The sequence below is a fragment of the Mercenaria mercenaria genome, chromosome 2, assembly GCF_021730395.1.
Source record: "Mercenaria mercenaria strain notata chromosome 2, MADL_Memer_1, whole genome shotgun sequence".
NCBI classification, from domain to species: domain Eukaryota; kingdom Metazoa; phylum Mollusca; class Bivalvia; order Venerida; family Veneridae; genus Mercenaria; species Mercenaria mercenaria.
The window spans coordinates 63,579,114-63,604,126 of NC_069362.1; the positions used below are offsets into that span (position 1 = coordinate 63,579,114).

The 25,013-nt window shown below is 35.4% G+C and overlaps 2 protein-coding genes across 9 annotated transcripts in view; one reads left to right on the top strand and one right to left on the bottom strand.

The window, feature by feature from the left end:
• The window catches only part of LOC123564110 (cGMP-dependent protein kinase 1-like), a 316,502-nt gene that overhangs the window by 188,562 nt on the left and 102,927 nt on the right, over positions 1–25,013 (bottom strand). The window lies entirely within an intron of this gene.
• Positions 12,518–21,165, top strand: LOC123542269 (uncharacterized). Of its 2 annotated transcripts, none has more exons than XM_053536748.1 (6): positions 12,518–13,197; positions 13,981–14,161; positions 14,502–14,603; positions 14,837–14,965; positions 15,530–15,717; positions 16,187–16,712. In XM_053536748.1, the coding sequence occupies exons 1-6, from the start codon at positions 12,798–12,800 to the stop codon at positions 16,603–16,605; spliced, it is 1,419 nt and encodes a 472-aa protein (XP_053392723.1). In that variant the 5' UTR covers positions 12,518–12,797; the 3' UTR covers positions 16,606–16,712. The 2 variants fall into 2 exon arrangements, with proteins under 2 accessions (XP_053392723.1, XP_053392722.1); XM_053536747.1 differs by lacking the exons at positions 15,530–15,717; positions 16,187–16,712 and adding exons at positions 19,620–19,747; positions 20,153–21,165 and having other exon boundaries at positions 12,524–13,197.

Here is a 25,013-nt window from a genome sequence, read left to right on the forward strand (position 1 = left end):
GTTTTTGAGATCTCTCCGAAGTATGGTCTTTTTAAAACATCTTTTTCTTTCATATGATATACATAATACTACCTCAAAAAGACGTCCCTTATTCAAAATTAGGACATAACTATCATATGTTTGGTTTGCTCAGGTTCAACGAATAGCCAAAAAGATGAAATGCTACTTACGTGAAATACCTTACCTACTCATAAGAAACAGATAAAGGTCAATGATATTTTACTGAGAATTATTTTCATTATGCAAGTCTTTTGTAAGTCAAAGTATAAACAGTTTCTGATTTACCGAAATTTTTGTACGAACACTTATGTAGTCTGAAAAATGTTTTAGAAAGCCTTTTACTATGACGCATTTAATTGATTTGTCTCAAATGTTATGATCTGGTGTAAGTGAAAAAAAAGTTTCGATTGTTTGCTTTCCAAGTGTTTATGTAAAAAAAACAATATTAAAAACATACCATCAACAACATATTGTAAGCCCTATATTTGTTATCAAAACGAATTAAAGAACAAAAATAAAGGTATTTCGAAAATAATTCTTGAATAATGTTGCATTTCTGATGTGACGATAATATCGTATTGACGAGGTGGTCAAAGAATATGTATTATAACATATGATAAACGTCAATATTACCCGACCCTTTGCGACTGAAAATGTAATTTACGTAAACATTTTGCCGAGTATAACAGTTGCAAGCAAATATCATTCACAATGATATCTCACACAATTAACCGTACTAATGAGAAAAATAACCTTAACATACGTTAATTCCTATTCCATCATTATATCCATGTTCACAGTTCCGATATATTCATTTTCAACAATAGTGAAACGTTACAAAACTCAATGATTTGTTCATTAGGCTTTGTTCTCCTACAAAATAGGATTGCATCGGTTTCCTTTAGATGGCAAACAGCGAGCAGAAGGATAGGCTGAATGGATGATTTTTGTTTTGGCGAGTACCTCATTTGTTAAAGCGAAATGATTGATCTCTACTAACGGCAATAGGAAATTAACTGAGCGTTCTCGATACGGGGAGGGGGGGGGGGGGGGGGGGGGGGGGGGGGGGGGGTTAAAATGAGTATTAGGACTTGCATGTACGGGAAATAAAATAGACATGAATTTCATTTTTGTTTCATGTTAAAACTAATAGAGTAGAGATAGTACCAAAGTTTTTCAAATCATAGATTTGAAGTTAAAAAGCTTTGAAATGAAGACAAATGTCTATATATTTCTCAAAAACAGAAATATAGACAATATTTTAACCAGACGTGCGGAGTTATGAGCATTTAATATTTTCATGTTAACGAAAATTTTGTGATCAAGGAAATGTAACTCTTCTTGAACATGGAGAGCATACACATCAAAGGGACATAATACAGTCAATATTTTCTAATTGGGTGAATTTGATTAAACGTTCAACTTTGATCTGGATTGCTAAATAATGATCCATGATACTGTGTGCTAAAAATTTAGAACATCTGGAACAGTCTATTAACAGCAAAACTATGCTTTAGCAGAATCTAAATAGTTAAGCTCTAACTGGGACTCGAACCCAGGACCTCTCACATCTAAGGCAGACACTCTACCACTTCCCTATAACAGCAGTAGGTAATAGCTATGCAGTTTAATTGCTGGATTACATTGCGTGAACTGGAACAATAATCAGTGAACTCCGGATTAACGGCGTATTCGCTTTGTTACCTAACGGCAATTTTTGTGTAAAGAAAAAATATAATCTAATGCTGCCAACGTCATAATCGGTCAAATCTGCCCAAATTTCTCTGACGTGTTGTTCAGAGTATGAACTTACTAACTGGTAGTACCAGTGAAATATTACTTACACTGAATCTTTTATATTTACCCTTTTTGCAGCTGTCGAACGGCAAAGACGGCGAGTTTTGTCCAAATATAAGTAATTATTTTACCAGTTTTGAGAGGATTTCAATTGATGGGAAATTACAGTTACAAACTAAATACCTTTCTGCAACACATGGAGTCATTAGCATTCACTGTCAATCAGTATTATGACTAAGATCGACTGTCATTCATTCATTTCAAAGTTTCATAGACAGAGTCCGTTGTTTACATTTTTATCGTAACCGGTGCACTTGCAAAAATCACTTTAGTTTGAAAAATCAAAGTATGCGAAGAGCTATGGTACGGTCTCTAAATAGAGTTTAGTAAGAGTTCAAAACAAACTATCCCTGAGGATATTCAGCTAGTATATCAACCTAAATATGAAAATGAAAAGGACATGAGAATATGGATACTTTTGTATCAGTAAAATAGAGGCTCTGAAGGAAAATGACAACTGAAAAATTGGGATATAAAATTATTTTAGCAATCTGTGGAACAGTAACAAAATCGAAAAAGGCCGAAATTACACATGACGAAAGAAAATAGAAATAAACATTTAGTATCATTATATCGTAACAGGCATGGCATCTCTTGCATTATATTTTGCAATGGGTGAATATTTTGGGTACTTAGAAAGATGTTTGTAAGCGCGATTATGTTTTTGGTTTAGAGTCACACCAACATAATTGAGTCGCGCCATAAGAAAACCAACATAGTGGCTTTGCGACCAGCTTTCAAAGCCTATTGCAATTAGAGAAACCGTTAGCGAACAGCATTGATCCTGACCAGACGGCGCGGATGCGCAGGCTGGTCTGGATCCATACTGGTCGCAAACCCATTATGTTGCTTTTCTCATGGCGCGGCTCAATTCATATGATATGGCGACTTTTCCAGCTTTTGACAATGGAAGAAGACCCCAGATGTCCCTCGGAGCATTGTTTCAGGTACAGGAGAGCACCTGGGTAGTAATGACCTTTTGTTTGCCAGCTAGATGGCTTCCGTATATGAAGAAGTCTACATCCCAAGAGAGGTTTCGAACCCACATCTGTGAGAGGAAAGTGATTTGAAGTCAGCGGCCTTAACCACTCAGTCACGGAGATCCCGAAAAACAGTAGTTACAGTAATATTTTAAATGTACAAATGAAAGAAACTACGAAAGTGAGTTCTTCGTCTGCTGTCATTTACGTTTATTTCCAATAGACATTCAAATGCATTTTATGACTCAAAGAAAGCTGTGTTCACTAAACTTTAGTCTTTTTCTTCAAGCGAACAAATCTGAATGAAAGCAATAAATCAATAAAATGACTAAGTTTCTGCTTTTGCTGCCTCTTGTGTGCAAGACTGAACGTATATTATATATGTTATTTTTCGTTTATTTTTGACATCATTCTGATTTATATTTTTAACCAGGTTTTCGTAGAAAACCAGTTATTAGATTGGGGTATGTCGTCGGGAGGGTGGGCGGACGTCAAACTTGGTTTCGGCATAATAACTTTAGTTTGGAACAAGCTATAGACACCAAACTTGGCCTGTAGATAGATGATAAGGAGACAACGTTTAAAATTGCATTTGGGGTCATTTGGGTCAAGGTCAATGTCGCTATTGCTAAAAATAGAAAAAAAAAATTTGTTATCTAAAAATAGATTTTTTTTCTCAGTGTGATCATCAAAAATAGTTATAATTTTAGTTTGGACTTACTTATTGCCACCAAACTTTGTGCACAGCAAGCTTATCTGAAAAATTAGCTTTGAATGATATTTGGGGTCATTGTTATTAAAAATAGAATAATGGTTTCCACTCAATATCTATAGTTTGGATACACTTATTGTCAGTATATTTGGTGTGTAGATAGCTTTTATCAAACACAAAAGGTTGGGAATGTATTTGAGGTCACTTGGATCAGGAACAATGTCAATGTAGCTAAAATAGAAAAATGAGGTCATATTTGAAATAAAAAATAGATTTTTGTGCTTTGGAATGCTTTGGGGGAAGGGTGTCGGTTCAAATCTCACTGAGATCCAAGTTTTTTTTTTCTTTTCTTGTTTTTTTTGGTGACAAAAAGGTCATTTTAATGCCATTGGGTAACTAAAAAGAGAAAAAGATGGTCATAGTTATAATAAAAAATGTATGTATAATAGAATATAACCGTTTTTTTAAAGAACCTGTTGGCATGATGCAACTGAAAACCTGATTTTCGTGGAATTCCCATGTTTCTTGATGTTTGCTGTTTTGGTTGAATATGTTTGACAGAATCAGACGTTTATCAAAATCATATTAATAGTAAACATATAGACTCAAAATTGGTTTATAAAAACCACAAATCGTATGAAAGACTAATATGTAAGGTAATACAAACAATTATTCTATATCTATTTTATCTATCCAATCGCGAACGTTTATTTGCAACACGTGACCGTACAATATATTGCGATATTTGGACGGTTCAACAGTCCCATGTTAAACATACGATATAGCCCGAAACGCGTGAAAATGTTCCGAATGTAAATCGGATGAAGTAGGCGCTCTATGTACAGAGTTTGATTATGCGTCTTGAAACCAGGATTTTCTTGTCGTTTGTTTGTTTACAACACACAAAAACGATTCAAGTGATGGCAATGCTATCTGATTAAGAACAAGTCTCAGAAGAAGGAGAACAGGTATTCTCAAATAGAAATTATATAGATCTAGATCTATACAGATATAATTGGAAGAAAGCCTTATTCATTGGAAAAATCTATTATTTTGTCACAGGTTGAGAAAATTTTGAATGGCAGTGGCTAGGGGTCTGGTAACCGGGCCTCTAGACAACCCGTACAGGAAAACAGCAAATTTAGCCTTGTCCGCTCTTTAAATCCAACAGTTTTCATCCGATCTTCACCAAACTTGCTGACAATGTTTGTGGGCATAATATCTCGGCGTATTATGTGAACACCCGTGGCAGCGGGCGGGCGGCCGGAATCCAAAGCGTGTCCGCTCTAATTCAGTTTTCATCGGATCTTCACCAAACTTGCTGACAATGTTTGTGGGCATAATATCTCAGCCAAATATTATAACCACCCAAATCGCCAAATGGCTGTTGTAGTGAGGTTGCACTATATAATTTATTTAAATTAAATACTGATACGCAGAAAAACAACATTCAATGAATTACGTATATTACGTATGAAGTGAAATAAATATGGAATAAAAAGGTTATTAAGGGCCTAACATTGTTCTGTATAATATATATTTTTGTACTCATACCAAGCTGGGAAAATACAGAAAAGGCAGGAATACAATATTCAGTGAAACATTTTTAATTTAAACTAAGATAAAATAGATATAGAATAAAAAGGTTACCTAACATTGTACTGTACAATACGAGATATATTTGGACTCGTACCCAGCTGAGAAACAAATATTGGACTCGCCTAGCGGCTCGTGCAATATGGTTTTCTCAGCTGGGTACTCGTATTCGTATTGTACAGAACAATGTTAAATAACCTAATATTATCGATATACAAATGTTGTTGCTGTCAGTAACAGTAATATTTGGTTGGAGAAGGGGAGGAAGAAGAAAACTTAAACGATACAATAATTTGTTTTTTAAATTCCGAAGGCAAATTTCTAATTACGCTTGTTTGTTTCCTCCAGCCACAGAAAATGACCCGGATGACGACGAACGCTGCAAAAGGGAGGCTGCTAACTGGTTGATTAGGACTGATACAGAAACAGAATAGAATACAGGTATTAAAAAAACTTTTTTTTTTTGAGGGGTGGTGGGGGGGGAGGGTTAAACGTCGCACCGACACAATTATGGGTCATATGGCGACTTTCAAGCTTCGATGGTGGAGAAAGACCTCAGGTGTACCCTCCGTGCATTATTTCATCATTATTTCATCACGGGCGGGCACCTCGATAAAACCACCCAGCTGGATGGCTTCCTCACATGAAATATTCAAAATCCCAAGTGAGACTCGAACCCATATTGTCGAGAGGCAAATGATCTGAGGTCATCGATCTTAATCACTCGGCCTTGGAGGTCCCCGTACTAAAAACTAGATACATTATAGCATAATACTTATTTTCTAATAACAGCAACAATATAACATCTGACATTTATATCAATTAAAAGTCATTTATAATCATAATTCCTTTAAAACAATTTTTTTTCTGAAAATCAAAAAATCAACTTTGTATGCAATATTACTTGTTATCTCATTCATAATTATTCCCAGTTATTAATCAAGTTCTGTTTATTGAAGGAAAAAACTTACAAGACCTAAATGGCACTTTTCTAGAAATAAGATAATTTAAGTAATGTATATTGTACAAAAATGAAAATCATAAAGGAGAAATAAAATTGAATTTAAAAGAACCATCTAACCGAAAGATTTCAAGATCCTTTAAAGATACCATTTTTGAAAGAATAATTTTTATTCATTTTTTTTTTTGCTGAGATTTTTGCCTTAGTGACTGTCAAAAGACTTTGATTTTTTTGATGTGTAATTAGGTTTATCGTCAGTTTAAGTTTATATAGAGAATAATAGGTTAGTGCCGGAGATGAGAAAGTTTATCTGGCGAGGTGGAGGAGGTTATCGGGTGAGCCGAAGGCGAACCTGATAACGTCCGGAGCCGAGCCAGATAAACTTTCTCCATCTTAGGCACTAACCTATTATTCTATTTATCTTGTCATTACTTCATTTTCCGATATTTGGCAATTTATTTTACAAAAATAAGTGTGCGACAACCGTTTTAATGACGTCATATTCGTAATGACGTCACTTATATAATGACGTGATTACCGGCAAAATCGCAATAACTTCTTCGTTTTTGAATAAAATCTCATTATTTGACCATTCATTTTCTTAGTTCGGACATTTCCAACACAATGATGATGGTTTCGTTGCAAAATTTCTTATGACAACAATATCGATCATAAGGTCACATGATCAACTGACCGTATATCACTGGTCACATGATCAACTGACGGTATATCAAGAAAGATATACGGCACCCTGATATCGGGTCGAAAATACTGCAAGTGACAGAATAAAAATTCCTTAACTCTGCCTCCGTTGCAAAATTTCAGTTCTCGCTTTCAGCTCTAATTAAATACTTGTCAAATATTGATATTTTAAGACTGGTTATTGTATAGCTTCTGTGTTTGAAAAATATATTAAATGTATGTGTTTTGAAATTATGTAAGTTTTTTATTTAGTCATTTCTAATGTATACATCGTCAAGCTTCGTGGTACAAAATATGTCTCAGCAAAATAGATGAATGTTCCTAATTGCTTCCTAGAAAGTAGACCCTGTTAAGTATTACTTATATCTGCTATTGCTTCTCAGACACAGACAAATTGATACAGAAATAAGTTGATCTTAAATCGTAGCCATTGAGCTTTCATATGAATCAGCAAATGCAAAGGACATGAAAGTGAATGTTAGAAAACAGTCTCGAGAGTAATTGTAAATCGATTCCTTAATGTAACAACAAGATGTTTCAATAAGGACGTCCCCATCTGCAAACCGATTGTCTGTAATATGACAGCACCGATATATATTGTAAATCGAAGCTTTTGAACCTATGTCTTTGTGTTCTTGAATCTCAACATCTTTTAGAGACCGTACCATAGCTCTTCGCATACTTTGATTTTTCAAACTAAAGTGATTTTTGCAAGTGCACCGGTTACGATAAAAATGTAAACAACGGACTCTGTCTATGAAACTTTGAAATGAATGACTGACAGTCGATCTTAGTCATAATACTGATTGACAGTGAATGCTAATGACTCCATGTGTTGCAGAAAGGTATTTAGTTTGTAACTGTAATTTCCCATCAATTGAAATCCTCTCAAAACTGGTAAAATAATTACTTATATTTGGACAAAACTCGCCGTCTTTGCCGTTCGACAGCTGCAAAAAGGGTAAATATAAAAGATTCAGTGTAAGTAATATTTCACTGGTACTACCAGTTAGTAAGTTCGTACTCTGAACAACACGTCAGAGAAATTTGGGCAGATTTGACCGATTATGACGTTGGCAGCATTAGATTATATTTTTTCTTTACACAAAAATTGCCGTTAGGTAACAAAGCGAATACGCCGATAATCCGGAGTTCACTGATTATTGTTCCAGTTCACGCAATGTAATCCAGCAATTAAACTGCATAGCTATTACCTACTGCTGTTATAGGGAAGTGGTAGAGTGTCTGCCTTAGATGTGAGAGGTCCTGGGTTCGAGTCCCAGTTAGAGCTTAACTATTTAGATTCTGCTAAAGCATAGTTTTGCCACTGGCACCAGATCAGAAAGAAAATGCCTCCGTACGTGTTATACCCTACCCCTAGGTATTCTATAAGAACCATGGTCGTGAACGGGAAAATATACTAACCCATTTCATTCGCGTATTTCATACCTAAAACACGCTGTTCAGTAAATGTGTACTATTGATATTAAACAAGCGGTAATTTATCTTCCGTTGTGTACCGGTAACATTTCTTCAATACTTCTTATCTTAGAAAAACAACGTGTAGTTTGCAGTTTTTTCAAAGGTACACAAAAAACTTGCTTGAACTTCCCTGGTGAAGTTCCGTTCTAGATTACAGACACACTCTGATTGGCTGATGTGAAAATGTATGTCAGTCGTCATTTTACTACACGTGCACGCTAAAATGTTTATATGCAGCATACATGTGCAAAATGAATTAAATAAACAGAATAGATGAATACCAATGTATGATTTCAAATTCAAAATCATATACAAGATGAATTTCATTCATCATTGAGTCTATCTAAACTGTATTTATTTATTTGTCATTCTCATTTTCCGATATTTGGCAATTTATTTTACAAATAGTGTGCGACAACCGTTATGACGTCTATTCGTATGAGTCATTTAGGATGACGTGTTCGGCAATCGCAATATTCTTCGTTTTGATAAACATAAATTATTTGACATTCTTTTCTATATTGGAATTCAACAATGATGAGGTTTCGTTGCAAAATTTCTTATGACGACAATATCGATCATAGGTCACATGATCAATGACGTAATCATGTCACATGATCAACTGACGTATATAAGAAAGATTAACGGCACTGAATCGGGTCGAATACTGCAAGTGGAGAATAAAATTCTTACCCTTCATGCCTCGGTTGCAATTTCAGTTCTCGCTTTCAGCTCTATCAATACTTGTCACATATTATATTTTTGATCTGGTAGTGATTTTGCTGTTAATAGCTTCAGTGTTTGAAAATATATTAAATGTATGTGTTTGAATTATGTAGTTTTTTATTTAGTCATTTTAATGTATACATCGTCAAGCTTCGTGAAAAATGTTCAGCCAAATAGATGAATTTCTAATTGCTTCTAGAAAGTAGACCTTTAAGTTATCTTATATCTGCTATGCTCTCAGACACAGACAAATTGATACAGAAATAAGTTGATCTACGTAGCATTAGGCTTTCTTGAATCAGCAAAATGCAAGGACATGAAAGAATGTTAGACAAACACGCTCGAGAGTAATGTAAATCGTTCTATAATGTAACAACAAGTTTTCAATAAGGACGTCCATCTGCAACGATTGTCTGTAATATGACAGCACGATATTTTGTAAATCGAAGCTTTGAACTTTGTCTTTGTGTTCTTGATCTCACATCTTTAGTATTATCTAAGTATGTAGCATTATCTATTCTCTTTGTAATAAATAAATAGAAATGTTACTACAAGTATGTGCATGTACAAGTATGTGCATGTACAAGTATGTGCATGTAAACATTTTAAGATTTAGTTGATGGCATTTCAGCTTTTGATTCAAAAGGCACTGTATTGTAATATGTGCTGTTTAATCTCACTTCATGTTCGGTTTCTGGCTAACTGAATTTCCACAGCAATTTGCAAGGCGGCTGTTAAGGACTAGCAGATATCGCACCGTCAGCTCAGACCGAAGTCTAAACTTTACTTTACTCGGCTTACGATCGTGCCTCGAAGTTCTTCCCGTAAAAGCTGATATTAAAACGAATCAATAAGAAAATGACTCTTTAACAAATGACTTTAATTTATAAAGTATTTTACCTAAATTCATGTTTCAATCGCATCTTATAAAGACCAATCAAGTGTACATGGACAAAATTATAGGCGCCAAATCTACGCATTATTTAAATGAAATAAACGTATTCTAAAACAACATCAAAACAATCAATAAATGATTTAACATACAAACCATTTGCTTATCCAGTTTCTCCATAAGTAGTTAAGGCCATGATACAACGATTGTTCAAAAATATAAATAAACACCAAGCAAAATACAAATCTCTTAAAGATAGTGCAACGGTTCTTACTCATTCTATTCCCAATTCCTTCTTTACAGTCTGCATAGCACTTACAAAATGTATATTTCTATACATGAAATCTGTCAGTACAAATGTGCATTAAGAAAGTATCAACAGTACATGAATATTGCTTTACATTGTGATTTACTTTAATGAATATGTATCAATAAATTTGCTACAATTTGCTATTTTTATTTTTCCACAGACCCATACAGGGACAGTAGTCCATTTCCCTGGAGCTATGTTGTTTGACAAATCAAGATGGCTTAAATACTTTATTAGAGGATCACTTAAAACACATATATGGAATAATTTAAGTACAGGTCCAGCGGTTTAAGAAGAGAGGACGTTTGAACATTTTCAGCTTTGGTATAACTGTATAACCAAGCAGTAATTTGTAACAACTTTGGTAGAAGAACATCCAAAAAGACGTCCATTCCAAATTTTACTAACTTCCAACCAATGGGTTCTGAGGAGATGTAATTTGAAGCAATTTTGGGGCAGATAGACGTACGACGGACGGACAGGCGGACGTTCCTACATATGGATACTTATGTGTTTACTCTTTTGTTCTCTCTATTGTTCTTTTAGCCACGTAAGAGAAAAATAGCCACATAAAAGCCTTACGGAATGAATGACATCAAAGAAAAAGTACAGTTACCTATTATTCCTATAGCCACCTAAGTATGCAAATGTGAGCTCGGATAAACAGACGGTAAATGGTCACAACAGCTCATCCAAATCACTCCATGCTCACGTGAAATAAAATTATGTTAACCTGCACAATTTTTGTACCGTTATTTTCTTCATCACCATCGCATATCAAGTAAATATATACAAGTACATGTGATCCCATCCTCGATTACATTCTGTTTTACAGCTTCGAAGATTAATAAGATGAGATTTACGTTATACAGAAGGTGTAATAATCTTCCTGAGAGTAATACTTAATATGTTTCAAGTACACCAGAGTTATTGTCAATTGTATATATAATTTGATCATATGCCCTGATGTATCACTATATTTTCTGGCTAAGAAAATGTCAGTGCTTCCATTAAATAAACAGGGTACAGAAACTTTGATAAAAGCAGACAATGACATTGTACTTGGTATGTGGTTATTTTTATTAATCGTTAACGTTAAAGAATTATACATGTAAATGTATCATGTGTTTCTAATTCATCAAAAGAACGTGTTTTAAACCGACCAGTTTTCAATTTTGAAAATAGAGGCTTTAATTAAGTATCGATACTTTAAAATATGTATAGTATATAAAAATTATAGAATAAGAGACAATGACTGAAGATTATGACGTCAAATTGCCGCATAACATCCAGTTCTTTTCTATTTGGAGAAATGAAGTTCAGTAGATTCTTATCAAATATTTCAGTGAATATATAAGGATGAAAACAATCAAGGCCTTCTTGTGGTTTGTTGTCTACTTTGCCACAGCTCATCGTAAAGATGCTTAGATATTAAACCACTCGGACTAACGCCCTCGTGGTTTAATTCCTGCGCATCTTAACTCTTGTTAAACATAGTCAGTCTTTGACATGCATTGGCGGTTTGGAGATGATGAGAATAAATCTAAACACACTGCAAGTATTGATGTTGACTTGTTCCTGGTTCTCGTGTCCATTAATTAATAGTTGCGGAAATTCTTATTTTCGGAGAATCAAAAAACTACTTTGTACATTATGCTAAAAGCTACTTATCGTATAATCTATTTGATCTTGTTCATATTAAAAATGACATATCTACTCGTGACAAAGGCTCTTTACTTAACTAATATTTCCTTTGAAAAAGTTAGACCTCAAAGAGTTTAACGTTCGCAAAAAATAAAATTGGTTGTATAATACACGTATGACTGTTATTCGTTTATTATGAGCATTAGGTTGAAGCAATTATTTGACCATTTTATCAGTCTGTTTGATTGAATGTTTTTGTAATTTTTGCTCCTCCTGCTAAAATCTCCCAGAAGTGGCTACGACAGCAACCAAATCCTTATATACCTCTACATACATAATAGAAAATATGGATATAAAGGTCTTATGGAACTCTTTTTTGCTTTTTAACATAACATTTGTTTTATTTCCAAATTTACTATCAGTGTAGCTTATTTTCTTTCAATGTAATTTCGAATCTATTTAATTCTGAATTATATAAATTATTTTATCCAATCATTTTGTTTTAGTGTGTCTATACATTAATGAACACAATAAACAAAGTCGTTTATCGTATCAATTCTGAGTTTCACGTCCGCTTAACGTCTTTAAATCTGCTTCAGCTCCACTCGGTAAGATTAATTTCATCCTTCGGCTTTTTCTCTTTAAGGCAGGACAACTCTAATAACTCCCGCCAAAATTTTAAAAGATCGGCTAATGTCGTTTTAAACTCGGTAAATATCGCAACGCTCCGTTCGTCATCGGTAAACTACGGTAAAAATTTGATTTCATCCCAAAATATGTATTTGCGCAATATTTTTTATTTTGATTGGTCATAACTATCATAAAGTGGTATTTGATTAATATTTCAGTTAGTTCTGTTTAATAATATTCGAAAATATAAATATTTTTAAACCGAAAGTAATTGGATTTCGCGACCAGCGTTTTCTGAAAACGGAATGGCACGAAACCAGAAAGGTCAGTTTTCGAAGAGAAAACCAGTAAGTCGACGAAAGAAATTATTGAATAATGATCACTGTTATTGTGGAAACAATGTAACAACTACTCGCGTTGGATTAAATCTAGATGAATCGTGGAAAGTGGGAAGAAGACTGGTTGAGTGGGAAGTGCTTCTTGGTAATCTAAAATATTGTCAAAAGTGTAAACTTGGACCTGTGCCACTGACAATAAACACAATTCAGGGGGAGCTTCAGAAAGGACTTGGAGGGTATTTATATGTGAAATGTGAAAATCCTGATTGTGAATACATAAACCGTGCTGCCTACGGAAAGACATACCACCAGACAGCTGAACGTCGAGGCATGCCTTGCTTTGCAGTGAACACCAAACTTGGAACTGGTATGTCACATTTTAAAGTTTTATGCTTGTGTAATAGATGTGTAACTGTAATATATAAATCAACATCAGCACAGTACCAGTGTGGACTATTTAGAAAAAATATTAATCAATGTAAATGTGCAGTCCGCGAAGTAAGCAGAGAGCCAATGGTCTATGAGTGTGACCAGTGAAATTTCTGTCGGACCAGTGAAAATTTCCAAATGACCGGCTTGTTTGACCAGTGAAAATTTTGGTTGGATCTTGTCTGTACATTTATCACTTATACCTTGGTAACAAAAGATTTTGGCCAGTAGAAAGTGATCCGGGCCAGTAAATTCTGCAAGCTTAGTGGCCCGAATGGCCTGTAGGTTTCAGATGACTGAATGTTGTAACAAGATCCGGTTTCTGGTTTGTGTACCAGTTGGTACAATGTATTGTTTGATAAGTCAGGGGCGGCGAAATCTGATTTTGACTTGCTTACAAGTCCGTTTTTGTTATTTGCTATTTTTTACTTGTCCGTATAATAGTTATAGTAAACTCTGATCAAATTTCACTTGTCCGTAATTGTAGAAATAACGGGTGCAGTGAACCTATATCACGATAAATCAGTTTTAAATTTGAATTATTTATGAATGCAAATAGATAAATCGTTTTAGGTACGCACCTTTTTAATAATAGGTTGTGCCTCATTATGTATTATAATACAAAGGTCAACCATCGGGATCAAGTTGCGTCCACTATACTGTATTTATGTTTTTATAATGGTTTAATTTCTTTCTTGAAAAACTGTCAATATCTTTCCAGCAATGATCGATAGTCTGGGTGGGCCAAGACGTGTAAATAACATGTTAGCTACACTAAATCTAAAGACAGTGTCAGATGCAAACTTGAAAAAGATGGAGATTCGGGCAGGAGATGTTGTGGAGAAAGTTTCCACTGAGTCATCACGAGCCGTAGCTGAGGAGGCATTTAAGAATGAAATGGAGTATGTTTATTTTTTGTTAGACACATAGCCTTAGGTTGTATATGCTTGATATTTAAAAGATTTCTATATCATATGCACTTAATTCTATCAGTCAGTCAATCAGTTAATCTCTGATAACCAAGTTTTTTTCTACATTTTTAGAACCAGTAGTCCAAAGCTGTGATTTTGATAAAATACAAAAATAGATTCCACCTAATTGAAAATAATTTTTCAGAATAGTGTGGAAAGTGCCAGTCCATTAAATTTTGCAATAGTTTGAGTCTATGGACTCCAAAATAGAAGTCAGTAAACAATATTTGATATTTCTCAGTTGTTTTTATAATTCAAATTAATTCTACAGGACCATTGCACATGCAGAGTCTCAAGATGCACAAGTTGGTATGAGTGGTTTGATTGAAGACTTGGGCGTTTGTCCACTACCAGATTCATCTCCTGTATCACAGTAAGAATATTATTTTTTTAGATACTCAAGCCAAAGACTGTGACTTATGGCTAACTGATTGTTCAAACCAAAACCTTAGATTGTGACTTATGACTAATTTTATCTTCAAATCAACAACAGAGTTAGTGTTTCTGGTGTTTCGTATTGCAAGGATACATTATAATTTACATTGCACAGTATGCCATGAATTTATACTAAATACAATTTTAAATGCTAGCATTCTTTAAAAATAGGTTGAGGCTTCATGATGATGAACTAGATTGGACTGATACTGAGAGTGATGATGAGAATACATGTAGCTATATTGAACATGTTGAACAGAATGTCCCAGAGACTGCCTCTTTACCAGATAACAGTTGCAGGTACTTACATGTTTCAATCATTTTCTAAAACCTTGAAATACAATGCCTCAAAGGTAAGATTTCAGTCTCAGATTTTTTGGAGACTCTTTATTTACAGTACAGATATTAACCCTTATCATGCTGGACACGATTTATTCTGCCTTTGCGGCGAGTGCAGATCATGATCAGACTGTACATCCATGCAGTCTGATCAAGATCTGCACTGTTCGCCATTCAGTCAGTATTTTTTTTGTAATCATCCCATCTAACAGTTAATGATACTGTCCAAATTTAAAGATGGACAAGTTCATTATAGAAATCTAGCAGGGTAAGGGTTAATTTGTCAACATGTAGCACCAGCATACACAGACCAATAATCAAAACTCTTTGCCATTTTATCCATATGTGGAGGCTCTTCTGTGCCGCTGGAGTTAACCTGATTTCAGGGTGTAAACTATATGGATTATGGAACCCAGATTCAGTATGTAGGATCGAACATGCAACCTCGAGAATAATAAGCTTTCACAACCACACCCTGACAAAAATACAAATTCAGATTTGTTATATATATTTGTTTGTTTGCAGCACTCCATTGGACAACAGAATCCCAGTGCCTCCCCCAGTTCACACTCCCAAATTACATAGAACGTTACCCAAGCAAGCCAGAAAAGCTAAAGTCAGACTACTACCTAAATATCCATGCCGCACAAGAAGTGGTATGTCAGTTGCTGTGGACACAGCCTGGCATAAACGAGGTTTTGACTCTCTAACCTGTAAGTTCTCAGCTGTATTTTTCTTTTAAAATATTTTTGTTTGCCATATGTGTATTCTTGTATGAAATGTTGTACAATACAAGTATGTCAAAAAACTACTTTTAAAAATAGAGAACTAACTAAGTTATCAACAAATCAACAAATGTACTTAACAAAATGGCTAAATTAAAGTCGATTTTACTTTTTAAGGATATAGTTTCTGCATTGTCCATCCGTTATTCCATCTGTCCATCCGTCATGTCCATCAGCTGAAATATCTAAGGAATGGATGGATTTTCATGATAATTGTACAAAGTAAGTATTACCATGGTGTGATGTGGCACAGGAAGTGCAGTGTCAAAGAACCGTATCTCTACCTAGTTTTTTTTAATTATCTCCCTTTATTATACAAAATAAGGCTTGTCTGAAGTATAACTTGAAAAGTATGAATGACATTCAATCTAATATTTATGTTTGTTATTTCTCACAGCTCATACTTTCTTCATGACCACTGGGAAGTCTACAAAACAGAAGAAAGTCATCAAGACAGTTGTTGGTCACAGAATTTGCGGTGTTTGTAGCTGGTGGCGAAGAAAAAGACCAGGCCAAAAAGTACGTCCCCATAGATGCGTGCGTAACCACACAGGTAGTGCTAGGGCTATGGAAGCCACAAGTGGTGTAAAGGGGGTACATGAATTGTTGGAAGAGGGCACCCCAGTGGAGTATTTGGAGGGTGATGGAGACAATACACTTATTTCAAAAATAAAAACTAACCTTGGAATAAGTATGAAGAAAAGATTTGATAAAAATCATGTGGTTAAAAACTTTACCAAAAGTCTATATTGCTTGAAAAATGACAAAGGTATCAAGTTGAGCAAAAGTGTTATCACCCACCTTGAAAGTGTTTAAAATACACATTTGCCAAAAACCAAGGAGATAAAAGTGGAATGGAAAACAACTTGAAAGCCATTGTTCCACATCAGTTTGGAGACCATAGTCTTTGTATGCCTAGGTATTGTGGATATAAAGAAAACCAGGAGAAAAATATCTTCATCGTAGCCTGCCCTATAAGACAGCTCTACACGATGAAACCCTCAGACAACGACTACAACAGATATTTGATCCACTGATACATAATGCCCATCAGTATATAGATCTTGGTTCAAGCCAACAGTGTGAACACGCCAACAAGGAAGTGACATTGAGAGCTCCTAAGAGTCACCATTACGGCAACACCAGCAGTCTTGAATACCGAGTCCATGCCACAGCAGCATTCGTAAATGAAGGAAGGCACTATATAACTAAGGTATAAAATAGTTAATGTTCTGAATTTGTTATTGTTCTTTACTTCGTATTTAAGGATTTTCCAGGGAAAAATGAGTGGTGAAAAGGGAAATCACTTTTTTCTTTGTGGTACCACCACAATTCCTGTCTCCCCACTCATTTTTCTTTGAAAAACCCTTACCGTTATTATTTTGACTATTCAAAGCGGTTAAGGTAGAGGGGGGGACTTGTAAATGCATCTACATTGGTTACAGTTTTTTTATGAAGTCCAGTATTTTGTTTACTGCAATGAAACTTCAGTCTTGAAACTAGGCAAATGCGCCATAACTCTAGGATGATTTTGTAAGGAGTTATGGCCCTTTTTGTTTAACTTTTTATAAGTTCAATCAATGCTATTGCAATGAAACTTGAGACACTTGCTGTAGGGAGGATTTTGTCTATATAAACAAGCTTCGAATTGTCAAGCACTGACTGTCAGACAGTTTTTGTTTTCTTACGTTATTGGTTAATTTTGTTGTTATTTGTTCAATTTTATTGATTCGTTTCAGATTGTTCTTGTTATTCCAGTTGTTGTTTCTTGGATATCGATGAAACCTGAATGCCATGATCTTTAATGTAAGTATGTTTCTATACATTCAATTTATACTGAATACCTGGCATGAGAGCAATAAGTTGTGAGTTCAAGACTTATGTCCGTCCGCATAAGAGAGATTGGTAATGAAAACTTCATAGAATCTAAAAATTATTTTTGGGCAGTTGTCAGTTTCTGGTGAAAATTACCTAGAACTTAAAAGTCAATAAAAAATAGTGTGGCACCCATGTCAGAATAATTTATGTAAACAAATAAATTTAACAATATTTGTGATGAAAACATTAGCAAAGTACTAATCCCCAATGATAACGAGATTCCCGCCGAAACGCGAGGACGATTCTATTTCATGATAACCGATGAAATACCAATGCGTACACACTACCGGCTAAGTAAATATTAGTATTTCTTTCATCTTAAATATCCTATGATTATATGGCAACCTAGCTCAGTCGGTAGAACGCAGATAACAATTGGATATAAGCAAATCATTTTGTGGGTTCGAATCCTCCTGAAGGTTTTTTCATTTTTCATTTTTGTCTTTTTGTGTTTTTTTCTTTTTGTTTCCGTATTTTTGTTTCTTTCTTTGATGGTTTGTATTTGTATGTATGCCTTTACATAACACAACAGTATGTTTATTATGTGCACGACTTAAATGCATGCATTTACTTTAGTCAATATCATCTTTAATATAATGCTAAACTTTTCTGATCTGCCATATCGGCTTAAGATACTTCTCTTTTGTGTTGTCACATAATTCATGAAGGAATCTAAATGTTTATGCGAAAGTGAAATAAAAATTTGATGTCGATGCTTAGTTTCGAACCCACACAGCAAAAGATCTGTTGAACATGGACTGTATGCTTTACCACTGAGCTAATTTGCAATTAGTACAAAATCTAGAAATATTTAGATTGTAATATGTTAGAAAAAATGTTGAATTCCCTATGTTCCATTTGATCTATTTATAGTCATGTTGTAATATCAAGTTATCGTTGGGGCATAGTATTAATCTTTTTTGTGCAAACTGCAATATCTGTATGTATCTTCAATATACATTATATTCTTATAGGGGTAGAAAGGTGTCGTTTTTTTATGATTATAATTTGTTTTACAGGGTTTCAACAAGCTCGGACTATCTCCTGGTGCACACACTGTCAAGTATGCTGACATGTGCTTGAAGCGGCGACACACCAAACAACAGAAAGCCCAATCCCCATCTACTAAACGTAGACGACTGGTGCTGAAACAGGAACGGGCTACTAATCAAGGTGCAAATGAAGCTCTAGGAGGAGACACATATCAGTCAGGTGAGTAAACATGAAAATGTTTATTATGCCCCCCTTCTTCAGAACCCTGTTGTTTTAGGTCAGTAGGTCAAAGGTTTCAGGGGACCTTTGACTGCAAAACTTTGTCCGGGCAGTAACTCATAAATGCTTCAGCCTAGGAACATCAGACTTTGTATGGAGGTTTGTCATGACCAGCAGATGATCCCCTATTGTTTTATAGGTCTAGGGACTACAAAACAGTTTCCGGGCTATTTACACTTAGGCTTCATATCATGTAAGACCCATTGTTGCTTTTACAGTTACTGACTCCCAAGGGGATTTCATGTTCTGAGCTCTTCAAGAGTCTTGTAATATTGAACTTGTACGTTATGATATGGTCCCCTTTACAAATACATATGAGCCCACCATGAGAAAACCAACATAGTGACTTTGCGACACCATAGATTCAGACCAGTCTGCGCATCTGCAGTCTGGTCAGAATCCATGCTGTTCGCTTATGTTTCCCCATATTTACAATAGACTTCGAAACGAACAGCATGGAACCTGATCTGCGCTGGTCTGTATTCATGCTGGTCACAAAGCCACTATGTTGGTTTTCTCATGGTGCGGCTCATATATGTTGTTTAACACTTGGATATTTTAAAACATAACTGCCATATTCATTATAATTTTACAGCTACTTTTGTTACTAGGACAGCAGCCAGGGAAACCAAAACCAAAAGATGAATACATTTGTTTGCATTTATACTTTTATATAACAGGAATTGGTCACGGCGACAATGTAGATGTGGAACAGATTCCAGATTCCATTCCAAGGGTAATTTTAAACCTGTCCAGTTACCAGGACCCCCAGCTGTTATATCTTTTGACTTGGAAACAACAGGCCTGAGTGAGTAATTGTTTAGTTTGTTACAGCTTCAGAAATCATGTCCACTAACTTCTGTATTTTGGTGTCAGACACATGGTTGCTAGTGTCTGCTGTATGTACAACATAGTCTACCAGACAGCTTGGATTTGGTATAACATTGTTATCATTGAAGAACTATTTTTATGCTAGTTTCAACAACATTATTATATATACAGTTAACATGGGAATGCATGTCAGAATTTTTCTCATGGAGGGTCACCAATAGCTCTTTCGACCAAAGTGTCAGTCTGAGAAGCTGGGGACAAGAGTACAATCTCCACTAGCAGTTCCAAAATTTGGACAATCTGTGCAAGTGAAGTAGGGGAATGGACATTTACTTCTGAATAAAGTGAATATGTATACATTTTTTTTTCAATTGTTTTGCAGTTAAAGACGGAGTGCTTCCGCAGATTACACAGATTGCTGCAGTGGAGTTACAGTCAGGAGAGCAGTTCAATACATATGTTAAACTAACAGTTCCCATTTCTATGGCTGCAACAACTGTTACTGGCATATCATTTTATAATGAGGAAATGACAGTAAATGGAACAAAAGTGCAATCAGTGTCCATAAAAACTGCTATGGATGAATTTGTTAATTGGATATCCAAATTCAAAAGTGTATGTTTAGTAGCTCACAATGGTCGCAGATTTGACTTTCCCATTCTTGTGTCTACATTAAAGAACATTGGAGCTCAGGATAAGTTATCAGAATGTGCATTCATTGACTCCATGTCAGTGTTTCGAAAGCTTTATCCGAACACATCACTGAAACAAGTAGACCTTGTGTCATCTTTACTTGGTGAAACATACGATGCACACAATGCCATGGGTGATGTGGTTGCCCTTGGGAAATTAATCAAGTTTGTGAACCTCTCAAGTAGTGATTTAATGGCTCATAGTTTTACTCAGTCAGCAATTGCTAATAACATGGCTTTCAACAAATCTAAAACACTCAATTTGCCATCATTGAATCCGTTGATTTATTCAGGTGTGATAAAAAAACCTACCGCTGAAAACATTGCTGGGTCTGGTCTGAATATAAATCACTTAAAACTGTTGCATAACAGAGGTGGGGAAGATGCTTTAAAAGATGTGTTTATTTCAAAGAACTCAGAAGGCTTACCAAGAGTCTCTAACAATAAGAAAGTGTTGGAAGAGATTGTACCACAAATTGCTAAATATTTTGAAAATCACTAGATTTTTATACTCTGGTATAATAACTGTTCAGGGACAAAAATGTTTTCTGTACATTTATTTGTCTGTACATCCACAGTGATAATTATGGAAATAACAATATAGGTGTTCTATATTTATTGCAATGTTCTTATCTATAAAACATCATACAATGTATTTACCAGAAAATATTTATGTAATGCGTAAGATATATTATTTACTCAAATTTGTCTCGGCAAATTTACTTTTTGGTGGTATCAAATACCTAATGATATCATATTATTTTACATTAAATGGTTAAACCAACTAGTAAATGTATTCAAATGTGTTTGTATTGTTATAAACTCCAAACAACTTGTAAAAATGTCAATAATACATAGATTCTGATTGTTATAGGCAGCTGTCGATATGTAGTAGTGGAAATAAAGTGATGAAAATATTTCCATCTCTCCAACTTCCCATTGGTGTTTTTTCAATACTAGACGGGCAAAGTTTTTAAATATGGTTTATTTACCTTAGGAATAGGTCAGTTATAAAAAATAAGCATTAATTTGTTTTGGAATAATCATATTATTGCGGAAAAATCATACTTTTAATGTCGTCACGACATTTTGCCGCGGAATAAAGTGCTTTTGAGTTTGCACATATTGTTATGGGTAAATGCAAATTTAGAAGAAATGTCTTGCAAATAAACATTTAAATCATCTTATTTGCAAACATACAACACTTCTTGATCCATAAACTCCAAATTTAGTATTATATTGCTTAATATAAGTAATTTATGGCCATTTTATTTACCCTAGGGGTCAGATAATTTTGAGTAAAAGTGAAAACATGGGGTGGGATGGAATTTTTTTAAAAAAAATTTTTATTCACCTGGAAAGGTGTCCTAATATTTTAAAAACAATTCAGTGGTATGATATAGATAATAAAAAACACATTTTGAATTAAGTTTGGAATATTGTCCATTAGAGTTGTCCTACCTTAATACGCTTTATGTTTAAATCAGTGTTTATTGTATTCGTATTATTCGCGTTGAATAGTGGGTATAAAATAATTACCTTCGTATAGGAAACTGTTTAAAAAAACCTTTTAACTCTTTTTCTCTATTAAAATGAAAGAGGCAGCCGTGAATATTGATATAAATGAAAGCCCTTTAATAGGGCGCATTTACTGATTTGTCTCAAATGTTATTATTTGGTTTATTTGTGCATAGAATGATGTGTTGGGCTTTTAAAACATTTCATCGGGCAAAAATGTTCAAGTACTAGGTTATGTATCTATTTATTGCGGATAAATTTGTTTCGGGCTGGACATTTTCAACAGATCAATTTATACTTTTACACTGTTTATACACTTGGTAAAACATCATAACTGCAGAGTTCATTTTAAGCCACAAATTTATTATTAAGTTGTATTTCTGGTGTACCAAAAATTTCAAAATAAAAATCTAATTGACGAGCAAAGAATATACACTATAAAAGTCGTTCGTAGCCCGACCCTATGCGACTGAAAGTGTAATTTACGTGTATATTAGTTGCAAGCAAACTTACTCATAGGAAAAATAACCGTAACATACGTTAATTTCTATTCCATCATTATATCCAAGCTCACAATTCCGATATTTTCATTCTCAACAATAGTGAAATGTTACAAAACTGTAATGATTTGTTCATTAGGCTTTGTTCTCCTAACAAAATAGGATTGCATCGGTTTCCTTTAGATGGCAAACAGTGAGCAGAAGGAATGGCTGAATTGATGACTTTTGTTTTGGTACCTCATTTGTTAAACTGATATGACTGATCTCTGCTAACGGCAATAAGACATTAACTGAGCGTTCCCGATACAGGGGGGTTAAAAATGAGGACATCAGGACATATTAGGACTTGTATGTACGAAATTAACAAGAGCTGTCTCCATAGGATGACATATGCCCCCGATGGTACTTTGAATGAGTAGTTATGGCCGATGTTAGAGTTTAGGACCTTTGACCTACGGAGCTGGGTCTTGCGCGCGACACGTCGTCTTACTGTGTCACACATTCATGCATAGTTATTTTAAAATCCATGCATGAATGACAAAGATATGGACCGGACACGCCCATCAATGCACTATCATGAAAAATGACCTTTAACGTCTAAGTGTGACCTTGACCTTTGAGCTACGGTCCTGGGTCTTGCGCGCGACACGTCGTCTTACTGTGGTACACATTCATGCCAAGTTATTTGAAAATCCATCCATGGTTGACAAAGATACGGACCGGACACGCCCATCAATGCACTATCCTTTAAAGTCTAAGTGTGACCTTGACCTTTGAGCTACGGACCTGGGTCTTGCGCGCGACACGTCGTCTTACTGTGGTACACATTCATGCCAAGTTATTTGAAAATCCATGCATCGATGACAAAGATATGGACCGGACACGCCCATCAATGCACTATCCTTTAATGTCTAAGTGTGACCTTGACCTTTGAGCTACGGACCTGGGTCTTGCGCGCGACACGTCGTCTTACTGTGGTACACATTCATGCCAAGTTATTTGAAAATCCATGCATCGATGACAAAGATATGGACCGGACACGCCCATCAATGCACTATCCTTTAATGTCCAAGTGTGACCTTGACCTTCGAGCTACGGACCTGGGTCTTGCGCGCGACACGTCGTCTTACTGTGGTACACATTCATGCCAAGTTATTTGAAAATCCATCCATCGATGACAAAGATATGGACCGGACACGCCCATCAATGCACTATCCTTTAAAGTCTAAGTGTGACCTTGACCTTTGAGCTACGGACCTGGGTCTTGCGCGCGACACGTCGTCTTACTGTGGTACACATTCATGCCAAGTTATTTGAAAATCCATCCATCGATGACAAAGATATGGACCGGACACGCCCATAAATGCACTATCCTTTAATGTCTAAGTGTGACCTTGACCTTTGAGCTACGGACCTGGGTCTTGCGCGCGACACGTCGTCTTACTGTGGTACACATTCATGCCAAGTTATTTGAAAATCCATGCATCGATGACAAAGATATGGACCGGACACGCCCATCAATGCACTATCCTTTAATGTCCATGTGTGACCTTGACCTTCGAGCTACGGACCTGGGTCTTGCGCGCGACACGTCGTCTTACTGTGGTACACATTCATGCCAAGTTATTTGAAAATCCATCCATCGATGACAAAGATATGGACCGGACACGCCCATCAATGCACTATCCTTTAATGTCCAAGTGTGACCTTGACCTTTGAGCTACGGACCTGGGTCTTGCGCGCGACACGTCGTCTTACTGTGGTACACATTCATGCCAAGTTATTTGAAAATCAATCCATCGATGACAAAGATATTGACCGGACACGAAAATTGCGGACAGACTGACAGACCGACAGACTGAAAGACGGACAGACGGTTCAAAAACTATATGCCTCCCTTCGGGGGCATAAAAAAAGAAACATGAAGTTCATTTTTTTTTTGTTTCATGTTAAAACTAATATAGTATAGTAAGAGTTCAGAAAAACCATCCCTGAGGATATTCAGCTAGTATATCAGTCTCAATACGAAAATGAAAAGGACATGAATACTTTTGTATCAGTTAAATAGACACCCTGAAGGAAAATTAGAACATAAGATTATTCTAGCAGTCTGTGGAAAAATGATAAAATAGAAAAAAGCCGAAATTACACATGACGAAAGAAAACAGAAAAAAAACATTTAGTATCATTATATCAAGCAGATCTTGTATCACGCTTTACAATGACAGAATGTTTAGGGCGCTTGGAAAGATGTGTTTCAGTATGAAAGCGCGATTATGTTTTTGTTTTAGAGTCACACTAACATAATTCATGTAATATGGCGACATTTCCAGCTTTCCCCGGATGTCCCTCCAGGCATTGTTTTAGAGTACAGGTGAGCACCTGGGTAGTAATGACCTTCCGTTAGCCAGCTAAATGGCTTCCTATATGAAGAACTCTACTTCCCAACAAAGAGGGGTTACAAATTCACATATGCGAGGGAAAAGTGATTTGAAGTCAGCTGCCTTAACCACTCAGTCACGGAGATCCCGAA